A 16,212-nucleotide genomic window follows, 5' to 3' on the forward strand; every position below is an offset into this window, starting at 1 on the left:
GTAACAGAGACAAGTCAGTATACATACACTCTTATTTTATTTATATATACACACACACACACACAAAAGAGTGTATCTGTCTGTGTCTGTCTGAGAGTCCGTTTGTTCAAGAACTCTTTCTAAATAGTAGGAGCTAGGACCACCGAATTTGGTAGGCAGCTTCTTCTTCTAACTTAAAGCAAGGTCAGGGTTAGGTTGTGCCAAGATAACCGGAAGTCCCAGGGAAAGGACCGTTTTCTGTAATATGCAATGGGGAGGGGCTGCTGTTTGAAGGAACATGATGCGAGAGCATCTACAGAGGGCAGCGAGCCCACAGGGGCCAGTTATCCTGCAGAGTATCCATTGGGAGTAACTATACCAGCAAGGGAATGACCAGCAGGGCTGAGGCTCCACCATCTTTCCTGTCAACATAGCAAGTAAACAGCCCTCCTGCCCCAAACCATTTCCCCAGCTCCCAGCCCTTGGCTGCATCTCTGGGAGGTGAGGAGGGAGAGAGAAAAAAAAGGCCCTTGGTGGATGGTGAGGACTGGGGGGAGAGAAAAGGCCCATGTCAGATGGTACTTTGCCCGGCCCTGAACCCTTCCTCACACCCAACCCTCACTCTTGCCTCCTAGCTTCCTGCATTCTCCCTGACATCCCTAAGGCCCTGTCCTGACTCCTGTACCCGCAACGCCACTAATCCCCTGCCCTAACAGACCCAGGCAATGCCAAGTAAGTTTGCTAGTGTATATATAAGGATATTGCATTTTTTCCTGCATGCAAAACTTGTGTTGTCTTCAGTGGGAGATCTTCATGCATGGGAAATTCAAAGTTAGGCCCTTCACAAACTTTTTTTTCTCCCTAATAAATTACTTAAGACTATGATTCAGCAAAGCACTTAAGTCTATCCACATTCAGGAGAGTGCTTAAGAACACATTTTACTTTAAGTGCTCTCCTGAGCAAACCATTACTTGCCTGTATTGTAACTGTTGTTCTATATGTGGTTCACATGTGCATTCCACTTACGCATGTGCACATCCAGCACACTGGAATCTGAGAGCTTTTTGTAGCAGTGTCATCCCAATCTCCTCAATTCCTTTGCATCAGAGTATGCGGGCTCAGGACTCCAATGCAGAGGGAGAGAGGGCAGTTGTGAAATATATGTGCAAACCATATCTTAAAGAATAGTCACAATAAAGGTAAATAACTGGGAGGTTTTCTTCCTCAAGTGGTTGCATGCATGTATTTCACTCAGTTGACTCATAAGCACCGGTCGGTCACTCTGTGCATACCTCCATGTATCACTATGCCATCAAGATTGCTTCAAGATCTGATGTGAACTTTGGGAAAGCAATTTTGCCACCACTGTTTAAGTAGAGTCTATTAAAATGTTGGGTTCAGAGTCTACTTAAACAGTGATGCATGCCATCAGGGAAGTAATCCATGTAGAATCTGTGCTGAAACTGCCTGATCTTTCCTACTGTCAGCTCTATTTTCGGATGGGGAACCTTTTTTGGGTAAGGAGCCACTGAGCCACAGAAAAATAAGTCAGGGGCGACACACAGGTGAGAAGCAAAAAGCCCCCAAACCCTCACTGACGTGGCCCCTGACTGAGAAGGAGAAAGACACTCCTCACATTCCCCTCCCACAGCCTTAGGGTGGCCTAGCCTAGTCGATTTTGTGTGCTCCAGCCCCATTGTGGGGCAGCGGGGGTGGGGCTGGAGCGCCAGTGCTTGGAGGGTGGGGAGTGGGGGCGCTGTGTCTCAGAAGCCAGATCCAGGCAAACCAGGGGCCACAGCTGTCCTCCAGGCCTGAGGTTCCCCATCCCTGTCCTATTTATTCTGATGTATACAGTTGCAGATGTAGGGACATATTTGGATCTACTGCAAAAGTGTTTCTGGACCAGGTGGACATACTGATTGCAAAAAGCATGATTAATGTGCTGCTAACTGGCACTGTGGTGCTATAAGAAACATTCACAGCTGCAGCATTTAAGCATGAGAATCTTATCAAGCATTTAGAAAAAATTGTAATTGCACCTCACCCCTCTGGGTACAGGCTAGATAGTAACTTCCTTTACATAAGGAAGCTAAAATTAACATAAAGTGTAGGTGTTGAGATGTATTTCCATAGATTAGAATTTTAAAGTTAAAGTTATTTTGAAGTAAAGAATAATCTGCTCTCACTGAAGGTTCACCAGACCACAACATTTTAAAATTAAGAAAAGTTAGAGTGTGATAATAATGAAGTTCCAGCTTTGTAAAATATCAACAACAATCTAATGCAGGAAATTTGATTAAAAAACAAGTGAATCGGCAGAATTCAATGTAATTCATTAGGTTTCTTTTTTCTTTTTTTTTTTTTAAACTCACCATCCTCAGCAGTTCTATTTTTATTCCCCTCCCACTTACTGCTTGATAATTAGAAAAGAAGGTAGTTGGAATAGTGATTCTAAATTGATTGATAAAAGAATCACAAGGCTTCTTAGGTATTTTGAATTTGAGAGTAATATTTATATGATTATGTATTAGAGGGAAGGCAACCATAAAACATAACATAACTTCTTCATAGTAAAATAAACGCTTTCCCAACTCAAATTCTTACCCACAGTTCTGTTGCAAAGATAATGTCGAACACTGATATTGCCCAACTGGCTTGGTATCACCTGATTCACCTGAAGGCATACTTCTGTGTCTTCACCTTTGATGTCAATTTCACCATTAACGCCAAAGATTTTAAAAACCACAACAGATATCTATCAACAAGATACAACTGCAATTGTAAACTATTTTAATTACAACTTTCAATTATTAGTGTGCAAATATCAACAATACTATATAGTACCATAGGAAACTTGTATCAATTCAATTCAAATGAACATTTTGGAATTGAAGCTCCTTATTCACCCTTTTCTCCCCCCTCCTCACTCACCAGAGAGGTACTCAGAGTGCCAAAGAACAGTTATTTTTCTCTTTTTTTATTTCCCCTTCAAACCTATAACGGACTAATCAATGTACAATGAAAAGCAGATGCAATTCCCCCTGCAGTCCATCAATACAGATTTGAAATGGCAAGAAGGGTCACAATATGAGATGGTTCCCCCAAGACAATTAATATGCTGCCTTGTTCATAATCATAGTAACGTAAGCATGTGTTTTATATTAAGTATGTGAGTAGCTGAAATCATTCAAGTGCTGAATCAAAGCCAGAGAGAAATCCTAGTTAGAGTCTCTTAACTCAGACTCTGCACAATAAGGCACTTTGCTTCTACTAGTCTGCACTTTCCTCTTATTTTATTAAATTTGAATACCTTGTTGTCAGGCGACAAAAGCTTCAAAACTTCAAGTGCTGGTGCCACTTTTTGAAATATAAGCTAAATGTATTATTATTAATTATTATTATTATTAGCAGCCAAGTTTTCTACATTAAACCACATTAAAATGGAATCTGTACTAAGGCTGTGAAATCATGTTTAATTGGTTAACCAGAGGCAAGGGCCGCTCTGGACTCCAAAGTAGCCTCTGCCTGCAGGGCACCCAGGGCTACCACGGACAAGAGCTGCTCTAGACAATGAGAGAAGTCCCTGTCCATGGAGGACCAAGGGGTCGGAGCAGCTTCCTGCCTGCAGCAGGTGTGGAGCTGATCCAGCCCCTACAAGTTAACCTTAACTGGACAAACAAACATTCACATCCCTGATCTGCTCACAATTAATTTGCATCCACAGCTTCTGTTTTCACACACTGTATATTACTTACATGCAGAAATGTAGATTATTATTGAAAACTAACCCAAAAGGACACTTATTCATAAGTGTGTATATATAATATATAATATAAAATCATTTGTTAAATAAGGTTTTCTTTAAAAAGGTATTCTGCAAGTTTTTTTTTTTAAATACTTAGCATCTGTATAGTTATATGCTGAATGTATCCAGTAGAGAACGTAGAGGGCAGTTTGCAAATAGCTGATTTCAAAAGCATGGGGTTTTTTTTAGGTGCCCTGTAGCCTCATTTTACCACTCTAAATTATAATACCAATTTATGATGCAAGAAACTCAGATTACAATAGTGATTAGCATAATATAAATTGATAGCTAAATATTAAGAGGAGATGAAACCACTATAGAATTCTATCAGTGCACGGAGAATGTCTTTGGAGGGGAGATGGTCAGAAAAATGGCTTTTTCTTTTAACTAAAGGGCATGGTGACACAAAGATTACAGTATATATTATGTTCTACACCTTGAGTTATATATATGAATATTATCTTTAAAAACTTCACAAAACCATGCCATATATTTAAAAAAAAGCCACTTAGCTGACCTTTTAAGAGGACAACTCTCTACTCCAGCAGGTCTCTAAAGTGGATGTAATGTCACCAGCACAGTACATACTGAGCATTATTTGGAGCAGAGGTAGTTAACCTTCAACTTTAGAGACCCTAAAAAGAAAATAAATCTAAAATCAATTCTGTATTTAAATTCACTCTTGTTACTGGAGCATTCAGAATATAAATATACATAGCTAATAAATTTAAGAAATATATTTTCTTAAAGAGAAAAACATAAGTATTTTAGCACCACTTTAATTTCAGTTCTTTTTAAATTTACTAAACATGCTCCTTTAATTAATTTCAATAACATTACCATTTCTTCATTAGTTTCTTGAACACTCTCTGAAGCTGCACTGATGGCATCTGGAGATGACCCACCACAATTGTCAATTCCTGTGACTTCATCTTGCACATATTCTGCTGGTCTTTTGTCATTCATGGCTGTGATATGCATATCACCAGAAAAATATAAAACGTCAATATAATACCATCAGAATTATTTATGCATTAATATGAAGACATTATCTTAACTTTTGTAAAAGGGTTAAATATTTTATTTGGATAATTTAGTAATAAACAAACCTTTACATGTAATAAAATAAATTAGCCAAATAATAGGCATTATGATTTTTGTCCTATCACTCAGATCATGTGGGAAACTGCTTGTTAGCGCTGGCAACAAATAAGTCAATTTCTTAATTTGTTTTTGTTCTCGTTAATCTATCTATACATATAATCTCTCAAATATTCTCTTTGGATGAAATCCACTTCATCTATATAGGGCCCAACTATTCAAATTATGTGAATGTGGAGCAATTAAGGAGATGAATTACACCCCTTTGAGCCATGCAGTCATGGTGTTGAGTGCTTGCTATGCTAGCCTGTAAGACGGACTTAATACCTGTAACTCTTCCATGTCTTTTATATAAGTACTGGGTCCACAGACACATGAACATGTGGCCCCTTTCCTGCCTAACACAGCCAGTTCATCATAGCTTCCATGCCAGTATATATATGCTGGCATAGAGACATTTCACAGTGCATAGGGGATGCACAAGCACCCCAATGAGGCCATTTCACACTTTTAGAGAAGTGAGAAGGGCCCTGCTCTTGTCTTCCACAAGAGAAGTAAATTTCACTCTATGAGGAGTTTGTTAAAGTCTTTCAAAAGTCAATGATCTGCCAAATATGCATAGATATATTTTCCAAGACTTTACTGTAAGTGGCTACAGTTCTTCTGTTCACAGAAATTTTCAGTCAGTTTATATTACTTTATTTAGTTAAAGCTATAAAAACATATGGGCTGAGAATTCAGATGGAAAATAGCAGTACAAAAGACATTGATCTTTTAGAGTCTTGCTACTGTACTTGTTACTTTTTAACAAAATTATTTCATCAGCCTTCTCTTAGAAACTCATCATAATGTACATAACCGCAAAGTAGGGATGTAAAATCCCGTGTAATTGGTTAATCGTTTAAATGTAGAGCACCCCGCCTCCCCGCTTCTGCCATGGCCAAGATGGAGCTGCCCTCTGCTGCAGGCAGGGGCTATTCTGAACAATTGGAAATGGTAAGCATTGCCTGTTAAGGGTAATGCTTACCGGTTAACCTTTCACATTCCTACCCCCACAGAATTACAAATTATCTAAAACTTAACAGATATTCAACATCAGGCCAATTTCTCCCTCAGATATCCACAAATGGCTCCCACTAACGTAATCAGAAGTTGAACATGAATCTGATAACAGTATTCAGCTAATAAGTACCATGAGGAGAGAGTCAAATCCGTTTGGTTATTAGCTCTGCTAGTACTAATGCCAAAGGAAAACACTTACCTATTCCCACATTTTTAAAACCAAAATTCTTGATACACATTTTCAATGGTAAAACAACACTATAATTTAAAGTCCAATCCTGCAAACAGGTACTGCTGGCCAATGACAGTAGTTGCTATGAATTCCTGGTCCTACACCAACACTATAATTTGGTTCCCTTCTTCAAAAAAATCCCTCAACCTCCACCCTTGAAAGAGAGAATAATCGAGTCAGCTGTCCGTTTATTTTTAAATTATGTCTTTCATCTAGGTAGGAAAATATTTGTTGCAACCAACTGGTGCAGTAATTACAACCACTTGAGTAAACCACTTTAGCACACTATAAGGTAATATATATTGTATGCAACCATTTTGTTAAATTTGTTTACCTTTCTCCATAAAGATTTGGCTGTCACTTCCCTCACTCTCTAGCAAATGTTCTTCTAACATCATACTCTCAGTAGAAATGGTATCCAAAGAAACTTGTGATGGACTTCTCTTCATATTCTTATAAGAAACAGAGAATGCAGGGAGGTTGGACGGGCAGCGTTCCTTAGGCTTTCCACTTTTTAATATAAAGATATTAGGAAATTATTACTGAAAACGAAAGGATTTCTAGAAAAGAAAATCAAAATCCTCCAAAGCAGGAACAAAATTAAAGAAATACTGATATGTAATATAAAATAATTCTGTAATCCTTAGGGGGGAAAATAGAGATAAACAAAGCAAAGCATTCATTCTCCACAGTTTAAAAATTACACTGTAGACACGTGTGTCAATTATTTTGTTTTTTTACAACTATTTTAGAATATGAAAATTCAATATTCTGTAAACAATTTAAAGTTTATTTAACAGAATGTTCAATTTTTAAAGCTTGTTGATTGTGGGATTCCACTATCACTGCATATCTACAGAATTTATTAATGCTTAAAATATCTATTTTGAACTACTAAACTTTCAGTTTTATTATCAATGACAATTCTGAATTGCATTTGGCTTGTACTATCAACTAACTTTTCCTAGAACATAAAGAGTAAACTCACTAATTGAAACAAAATCTTTTATACCTTAATGTAGACTGGGATGCAAGCATTCTAACTGTAGACAATTTGTTGATTTCAGGTTCTTCAGATTGTACGGTGATTTCTGGTTCTAACTCTGCAACTTTAACAGGAGAGCCTTCAGTTCCACTTTTTTGATTACTTAGCTTATTTGAAAAAATATTTTTATCATCCTCTTTATCAATGAGTAACTCAATAGAATCTTCTCTGTTGTTTAAAACATTCAACAAATCCCTAGAGTATAAGCTGCTTTTGTCACTCAAATCCACACAGACTTCATCTGAATCACTTCTACTGAAAAGTCCACTATAAACATCTTCATTTGTTTTTCCCAAACATTTATCTGATGTATCGTCTAAAAACAATATTCCCGCCTGAAAATCCATATCACTATCTGATTTAAAAAGAAGGGGGTCCATCAAAATGCCTTTGTTAACCTCAGTGCTCTCAGATTTACACTCAGTTACCACACTCTGAGTTGTATCATTAGTTATTAATTTACTCTCTGATACAAGAGTTTCTTCCTTTACCAAAGGGGAAAGAGCTTCTGCTGTGATACTTTCATCTCCCAAAACTGGAGACTTACAGGGTTTTGCCTGAGCCACTGGATGGAGCAATAGAGCTACTTCTGCACTTTCAAGTAGGAGCCCAATACAGATATCTGTCTGTTGTGCAGGTTTGCCTGTGACTGCTTCTACATCTTTCCTTAGGTTTTCCAAGAGCAATACAAGCGAGTCATGGAGCAACAGTAAGAAATGGTACTGGTAATGATTGATTTGCATGCTAACATGTTTTTTAATATGAACAAGGACATGTACATCAGCATCAGAGGAAGAACTTGTAGACAGAACTCCTGAAGTGTTGTCTGAAGGATGACGATTTTGAATCCCATTGGTCAAGGGCTCTGTCTCAGTGCTATAATATTCCCTTAAAAGCTTTTTGCGCTGAAGTCTATTAGCTAGGTCACTAGAATCACTTCTTGGAATGTTAAAAGCTGTTTGATAAGAAAAGAGCTCCTTTTGTGACTGTACAAATCTTGTTGGCTGGCAAACCCAAAGGGAGAGTGGAAATGAGTCCACAAAGTTTATTGGTCGGCCTTTCCCACTTTTCATTCCTTCATAATCTATCCAAAATTGGGAAAAATGCACAGCCCAGACATCAGTGGCAGCAGATGTTTTTAGTGCATATTTATTTAGCTTTGGAGTAATATAGCCTTTATAGACATCATGCATTTTAGTATCTTGTTCATGAGCATGTCTCTGGAAGATTGGATGCAGAAGATTAAAATTGTTATGGGATTTTGGAAAGTTGGTGAAAGTTCTACTGAAAAATTCACAATCTTTGAAGTTCTGGAACAAAGCTTCCAGGTCAGAGTGTCTACAGTTTGGTGAATGCCTTGTATTTGTAGCAATCATTTCAGAACTCTGAATAGAAATTGCACATGGCTGATCTTTATGGATTTCAGCTTTCTTTTCATGTGGAATGATAAACTGCAATAGAAAAATACATTAGTTACAAAGTAGATTAAAAAGGTACTCAGTTTTAAAGAAAACAATAGTCATGTGAAGTAAAATAACGAATGAAATTAAAGTTCTGTAGGATGATATATACACTAATTTAGAACAGGAAAGGCCAGGCTCCTGGTTCTGCAGCTTTTCACTTAGATTCTACAAAGTTTGATCAAGGCTGCTATTAGTGCACAAACTTGTTCATAAGAAAATTGCAATGAACCTCAATGGACAAGCAAAGATGACGAGGCTTCCAGCTTTTTTTACTTGAAATATGCAAGATAGATATGCTGTTTAGGTCAGCCAGAAGTGATTTTGTAGACAGTTTAATGAAAATTTTGTTCATTTGTTTTAAAGTTATCTGAACATGAAATCTGAACTCTGCTTCCTTGTGCATACAGAAGAATCTTTCATTATAATTGATTGCCCAGCATTGTGAAATAACAGTTTATGCATATAATAATAATCAAAACAACCAATAAAATACAACAATATAATTAATATATTTTTAGGAAACATTATAGAATACATAATAAATGTTTTGTAATCTAATAATGTAATGAAAACTCACATGCCATATCTATTGGCAAGATGATGTGTTAGAATCCACTCTGTGAATGTGTGTGTGTGATTAAAATTTCAGTCTAATGTTGTAATCACATTTTTTTCTTGCTATGTTTAAAGTAAAATTTTTAGAATGATTAAAACAGAAGTATTCCAGCGTGCAGGATTCCTCTCAAAATGCACATCTTTACCCTCCAAGTGTCAAAAAAGTAAATAGTATTTTAGACCCTGAACTTACATGAGGTTCTGCTAACACAGATTCCTGAACCCACATATAACATCAGTGGGATCAATATGATACCGTTCAAGTATAAGGATCTTCAAGGCTTAATCCATTTGTAATGTTAGGGCTTAGGCTACCTGATCCTGCAAACTTCTGAGCACACAAGTAACATAATTACTTGTGTTATAATTAGCCTATCATCTTAAATGGAATTACTCGTGTGAATAAAGTATCTTATGTAATTAATTAGATGCAAGGTTACATCCTAAATTTGTAAGTAAGTATCCATTACACCACAAATACATTTTCATAATCAGTATTTGTGTAGTTTACAATATTATTACATATAGATATCAAATGTATATTTACAAAGTTTCATTTAAAGCAAGGCTACTCATCATGTGGCCCATGGTGCAGTTTGGGTTTACGTGGGGGTCAACACGTGGCCAGGAGCCACAACAAAAAAGTAGTCAATATAATGGTCTTCTGTTGATATGTGTTATAATAGTTACATTCCTGGACTGTCATTGCTCATTAAAAGTGCTGTCATATGGGTAGAAATCGGGTAAATATTGCATTTTATTAAAATCAGCAGAACTGACTTAAATGAGGCCTGCATGTAGTGTAGTCTTGCCTTAATTTTTGTATTCAAGCTCGTCACTATGAAATAAGCTATTTGCATGTATATTTGCATGTATATGCAATCACAGTCAAGTTGAAGCCCTCAGCATGTGCTGTGAGTATCATTGTGGCCCCTGGAGCTTCCAAAGTTGAGTAGCCCTGATTTAAAGCATCACACTTTCATACCAAGAGCTTGTCTAGATGGTGCGATAACATGATTTACGGGGGAGTTTGATTTCTAAACCTCATTCAAGTGTTGCACATTAATTGGTCTTTGTAGATCCTACTAGGGTGCACTTTAATATAGAACTGTAAATATGCTATCCAGACATACTTTCTACTCTCAGCTATGCCAGAATGGCCTGTTAACAGTGAGACTTTTAGCCTAACCTACTGACTACTCTGTAGCAAGGAGCTGTCTAGAAGAGAAGGTCTGCTACAGGATATCCTGTTCTGCCTCACATGTCTTTCCTTACATCATCGTACTCTTAGCATATTCTCTTTTTCAATACTTGCCTAATAACACTTTTCAGAGATAAAAGAGAGAGTATTTTGCTCCAAACCCACCAAATACTCCTTCCATACCATACCTTTAACATAAGTCCATCAACTCTAACATCAACATGCTCATCAGATTTTGAATTGTCGTTTAATTTATACATGGCCATAAACTGACTGAGACTTTGCTTCAAATCCAACACAAATTGATTTAGCCAAAGAATACTTCTCTCATCCAAAGTGAACTGCAGAGCATTCAGCTGCACATAAAGGTTCGGACATGGAACTAAGGAAGAGACAAAACAAAATTAAAGCAAATTATAACATTTATTTTGACTTAATAATGCAGAGCCATATCGCCTCTATTTTATACCATGGAAGAAATGAAAAACCCACTCCATTGGCCATGGGAAGAATAGGCTGAGTGCATCACTCCCCACTCTCTCTGATGTTCACTGCATGAAAATCTTAAATTAAAATAGAATAAAAAGGAGATGAGCACCACAGTTGAAGGAAAATGGCAGGGCCAGAGAAGAGCCTCTATCATGAGCGTGATCCCCAGGAAGCCTGCTGGGATTTTCTTACGTAAGAGATTGCTGACTCCTTGTCACATGTTACTAAAATAACTCTAGCACATCTTTTGTTACATCTTTGGTAGAACTGCAACACCTTGATTTCTTCTGTACAACAGAGGAGTGCCAATATTCAAAAAATGTATATAAACACACTATACAAACAGTATTTCTTGATGAAAATGTCATGCACAGCTGAGACTTAAAAATTAATGTTTACAAAAATCAATACTTTTTAAATGTATTGACAGGAGCAAAGATGAATGATCATGGTGAAGTGTTATGTTCACAAAAATACTCTTAAGTAATGTTCACAAAAATAAATCTTACAATTAATTCAGTGCAATAAGCTTTTCACCATTTTTTAACACAAGCTTGAATCAGTATTTCCATCAGGTCTCAAGCTACCATTAGGCTTTGCAAAAGGCAAAATAATGGAAGAGCAAAGGTTCTTCAGAACAAAAATCTTACTAGGATAATCTTTTCCGTCTGGATAGTAGTATTCAGTGAATTCAATATGGATAGCTGACATTTCAGGTGGAAGGTAAAGTGACTTTTTATTGCATGAAATCAGAGTTTTAGGGGAAGAACGACATTGGTCTGCTGTAGAGACCTGAAAAAGACAAATACTTAGTTTTATCAATATGTAACTATATTTTTGTGAGTTATTAAATGTGTTGCAATTTAAAATGCAACACATTGGTACAGTAACCCCATGGATATAAATTCCCTATTGCACACTTTGCAGGGAGCAATGCCTATGTGACTGTCATGTTGTAGAGGCAGTCTACATGCACTTATCTCTAAGAGAGGATAGAACTGGGATATTGTGATGGCACTACAATCCCCATGTATGTGTTCATGAGAAGAAGTAGGTGTATGCAGCAGACACCCCCTCTACAAATTCTCCTCTGCTTTCTACCTGCAAGCTTTGGGGATAGCCACACAGGCAAGAACCAGGCAAGGACCTGGTCAACAGAAGAGTGGGGGGGGGGAATTTGGTAGCAGCCTTTAACTATCTGAGGGGGGGGTTCCAAAGAGGATGGAGAGAGGCTGTTCTCAGTAGTGACAGATGGCAGAACAAGGAGCAATGGTCTCAAGTTACAGTGGGGGAGGTTTAGGTTGGATATTAGGAAAAACTATTTCACCAGGAGGGTAGTGAAGCACTGGAAGGGGTTACCTATGGAGGTGGTGGAATCTCCATCCCTGGAGGTTTTTAAGTCCTGGGTTGACAAAGCCCTCGCTGGGATGATTTAGTTGGGGTTGATCCTGCTTTGGTCAGGGGGTTGGACTCAACCTCCAGAGGTCTCGTCCAACCCTAGGATTCTATGACCTGGAGTGATGTAGCAGCTGCACTATGAATACCCAGGAATCAAAACACAGAAAGCTCTGCAGAAGGAGGGATGTGCCTGAAAGATAGCCGGACCATGGTATTCCCAGTTCAGCCATCTGGAGAAGTGACTACAGACAACATTCTCCACTGTTCTGGAACCATATGTACTTCAGCTTATGCAACACCTCTCCAAGGGTAAGCTTTGGATCACATGCTGTTCAGCAGGGCGCTCAGCACACTACTGCATGATTCTTTGGGCTCATGACACGTTGAGGTCCACTCAGCAGAAGAAACAAGTACTAGTAGAAAAACATCTCCCCAAACTTGTACTTTTAACAATATAAATGTTACACAAACTTTACATTAATTGTGTCAAGAGTTAACTATGCAACAATAAAAAGTGTTACTTTTGGCACACAATTTTTCAGGCTCTCTGATCACTTAAGATTTCTTTGAGTGTGGATTAATTTATTTCTGCCAAATCAAATATGTTTTCATCCAGAGCTTTTGTTTGACAGTTCTGACCTTCAAAATAGCTAAACTTTTTAATATACAATCTTTGTTGGATTCTGTTATATTTTTGCAGAAGTATAAACCTCTTCCACCCTATTCAGAAATCTTATATTTCGTACATAGCTGTATTAATACTTGCAATAATTCTAAATAATACAATGCAAAATATAATTTCAAAAAGTATGACATAAGAACAATGACAAGCAGCAATACAAAGAGGGCAAAAAGGGAAAGTAAAGCATCTGAAAAGAAGCAAATTAAATGTAAAATTTCTATCAAACTACAAAGCAAATATTTTATAAAATATAATACAATTACTTAAGTGTATAAAAAAAATCTAAATTCAAATGTGAGCTTCTGTTAGCAAGCTGTAATCTCTGCTCCAACAGGGAGACTAGAGCTGGCAATAGCCTGGGAAAGGTCAAGATTAGGATGGCTGAAAAAGGCTTTAAATTAACACACATCTCAGGCACCCTCTGCTGGCAGTTACTGTGGGACTTGAGCTGAAATTTTAAGCTGCCTTTCCCAGCAAAATGTCACCCCAGTGCCACTGGCATTATGTCCTGGAGGCAAATACTCCTCCAGTATAGCTGCTCCCTCACTATGCAAGTGAAAATGAACCTGCACCAGAGACAGTAAATAAAACAGCAGCAAAAAACAAAAAGAATAAATGTCAAAAAGTCGATTAAAAATCACTTGAAGCAAAATATTAATAATGAAATGTTAAATCAGTTTAAACATTAGTCTGAAATAAATTCAGTATATATTTAAACATGGATTGTGAAACAGTAAAAATGGGAAAAAAAACCCCTAAGGCCTGGTCTACATTATGAGTTTAGATGGAATACTGATCGGAGAAGACTGTATCAGAAGCAGCAAGTGGGGGAAGCAGGAGCCAGTGCTGGGAGGAGCCAGCTCGCCCTAGGTTGGGGACCTTCCCCTGCTGTGGCTCTGCAGTTTAAATGTAGTAGGAGTCAGGTTGCCTGTCTGACTGTCTCTTGCAACATTTAAACTGCAGAATCGTAGTGGAGGGTAGCTCCCGGAGACTTTCTCCCTTATTGACTAATTGTGTAGTTGATAGAAATTCTATTGACTACATGATTAGCCGACTACTTGCTTCCTAACATCCCTAGTATCAGATATACTTTGGGCTGTGTGAGCCCCTGCTGCCACAACCTCCCCCTCTCCTAGCAGAGTCCCTTGCAATCATGGCTCTCCTTTGTAATCACACACAAAGGATGTAATAGTGTAGTCAATTAACTGATTAACCGACAAGCAAAAGCTTATAGGTTAATGCTATAGACTACACGCATTTCTCCCGCACTTCACCCCCACACCCTAGAAAAAATTTTAGCAGGCTGGCCAGCAACAACAGGGCACCATTAAATGCATGGAGAAGAACAATACAGGCAGTCCCCGGGTTACGTACAAGATAGGTACTGTAGGTTTGTTCTTAAGTTGAATCTGTATGTAAGTCGGAACTGGCATCCAGATTCAGCCGCTGCTGAAACTGACTGCTAGTTCTGACTTACATACAGATTCAACTTAAGAACCCCAAGTCAGCTGCTGCTGAAACTGATCAGCAGCTGATTCCAGGAAGCCTGGGGCAGAGCAACTCTGCCTCGGGCTTCCTGTAGTCAGCGCTGGTCAGTTTCAGCAGCGGCTGACTTGGGGACGCCTGGGGCAGAGCAGCTGGGGTGCTGCTGGGTTGCTCCAGTAGCACCGCTCCTCGGCGCTACTGGAGCAACCCAGCAGCACCCCAGCTGCTCTGCCCCAGGCGTCCTGATTCAGCCACTGCTGAAACTGACCAGCAGCGGCTGAATCAGGACCTGGGGCAGAGCAGCTGGGGTGCTGCCGGGTTGCTCCAGTAGTGCCCAGAGGGCGCTGCAGGACCGATCGGCAGCGCCCCAGCTGCTCTGCTCCAGGGTCCAAAACAAAAGCCTGGTCTGCTGGGGGGGGCACACTAGCCGCGCCCCCGCCCCCCCAGCAGACCAGGGATACAGAGCCGCAGCGGCAGCGGGATGCCGCGCCTCTGAGGCTTTGCTCTGGCAAAGCCACAGAGGCGCGGGACCCCCCACGGCTGCGGCTTCAGTCACGGTGCCTGTGGTCTGCTGGGGACAGTCCCCAGCAGACCACAGGCACCGCGATTGAAGCGGCAGCAGCGGGCGGGTTCCCCCGCTTCTGAGGCTTTGCCAAAGCAAAGTCTCAGAAGCGCGGGGAACCGCAGCTGCTGCCGCTTCAGTCCCCGTGCCTGTGGTCTGCTGGGGACCGTCCCCAGCAGACCACAGGCACCGCGACTGAAGCGGCAGCAGCGGCGGGTTCCCGCGCTTCTGAGGCTTTGCTTTGGCAAAGCCTCAGAAGCGCGGGAGCCCGCCCGGTGCCCCTGGTCTGCTGGAGACGGTCTCCAGCAGACCAGGGGCACCGGAGCAGCTTACGAACGGGGCTTTCTCGCCCCGGAGCTCGCAGGTAGCAATCCGCTACCTCGACTTCCGGGGCGAGAAAGCCCCGTTCGTAAGTGCGGATCCGACATAAGTCGGATCCGCGTAAGTCGGGGACTGCCTGTACTGCAGGAAATATGAATGGAGTGTGAGGAAAGGAGAATATGCAGGGAACACAAAACCAAGATCCAGGAGAAGATTTTGAGGCTTGTGGGGCAGCCAACAGAGATGCTTAAGTTCCTGATAGAGGCACAAAGCATATGTTGCACAGTGTGTTCCTGTACCCCATGCTGAACCACCTGCCCTCCTCACTAAATTCCATAGTCTCCCTTCCCAGGCGACCTACAATGCAGGGTCAGGGGAACAGTCAAAGACAGCCTTCCATTCTACTCTCAGGCATGTCTCCTGAAACAGAAGGCTGTCATTCCCACAACTGTGATTGCTGAACCAGGTGATTGTAATATGCCACTTTTTCTTGTTTCTGCTCCTCCCTTCCCCCGCCCCCAAATCCCTGAGCTCATGCTCTAAACTAATTGTTTTTCTCTCTTCCTCGGTTTACCTAAATAGAAACATGCATAATTTCTCAACAACAGGATCTTTATTGTATTACTGGGGAAGCGGGGGAGAGGGAAAGCTGTTTACAGGACAGCACACTTATTGCAGGGGGCACCTTGTTAACAGCAACATACATGACTAGCATATTGCTATTTGGTCATTCACAAACCTGGTTTTCAAAGCTTCCAATTTGCCCTCCTT

General features: G+C 39.9%; 1 protein-coding gene and 1 long non-coding RNA gene across 4 annotated transcripts in view; one reads left to right on the top strand and one right to left on the bottom strand.

The window, feature by feature from the left end:
- Positions 1–711, top strand: part of LOC149525595 (uncharacterized) — a 53,602-nt gene extending 52,891 nt beyond the window's left edge. Inside the window, exon 3 of the long non-coding RNA XR_016350260.1 lies at positions 615–711. This is a non-coding gene — a long non-coding RNA (uncharacterized LOC149525595). The remainder of the gene's footprint in view (positions 1–614) is intronic.
- Positions 1–16,212, bottom strand: part of BLTP3B (bridge-like lipid transfer protein family member 3B) — a 100,002-nt gene that overhangs the window by 15,271 nt on the left and 68,519 nt on the right. For all 3 annotated transcript variants that reach the window (XM_075934115.2, XM_075934124.2, XM_075934105.2), the window contains 6 exons: positions 11,644–11,785; positions 10,693–10,886; positions 7,193–8,676; positions 6,515–6,690; positions 4,626–4,753; positions 2,585–2,735 (listed from right to left, as the gene is read on the bottom strand). In XM_075934115.2, the coding sequence (XP_075790230.2) occupies positions 2,585–2,735; positions 4,626–4,753; positions 6,515–6,690; positions 7,193–8,676; positions 10,693–10,886; positions 11,644–11,785 (2,275 nt within the window). The remainder of the gene's footprint in view (positions 1–2,584; positions 2,736–4,625; positions 4,754–6,514; positions 6,691–7,192; positions 8,677–10,692; positions 10,887–11,643; positions 11,786–16,212) is intronic.

Source organism: Pelodiscus sinensis, chromosome 1 (assembly GCF_052426305.1).
Source record: "Pelodiscus sinensis isolate ZL-2025 chromosome 1, ASM5242630v1, whole genome shotgun sequence".
NCBI lineage: Eukaryota > Metazoa > Chordata > Testudines > Trionychidae > Pelodiscus > Pelodiscus sinensis.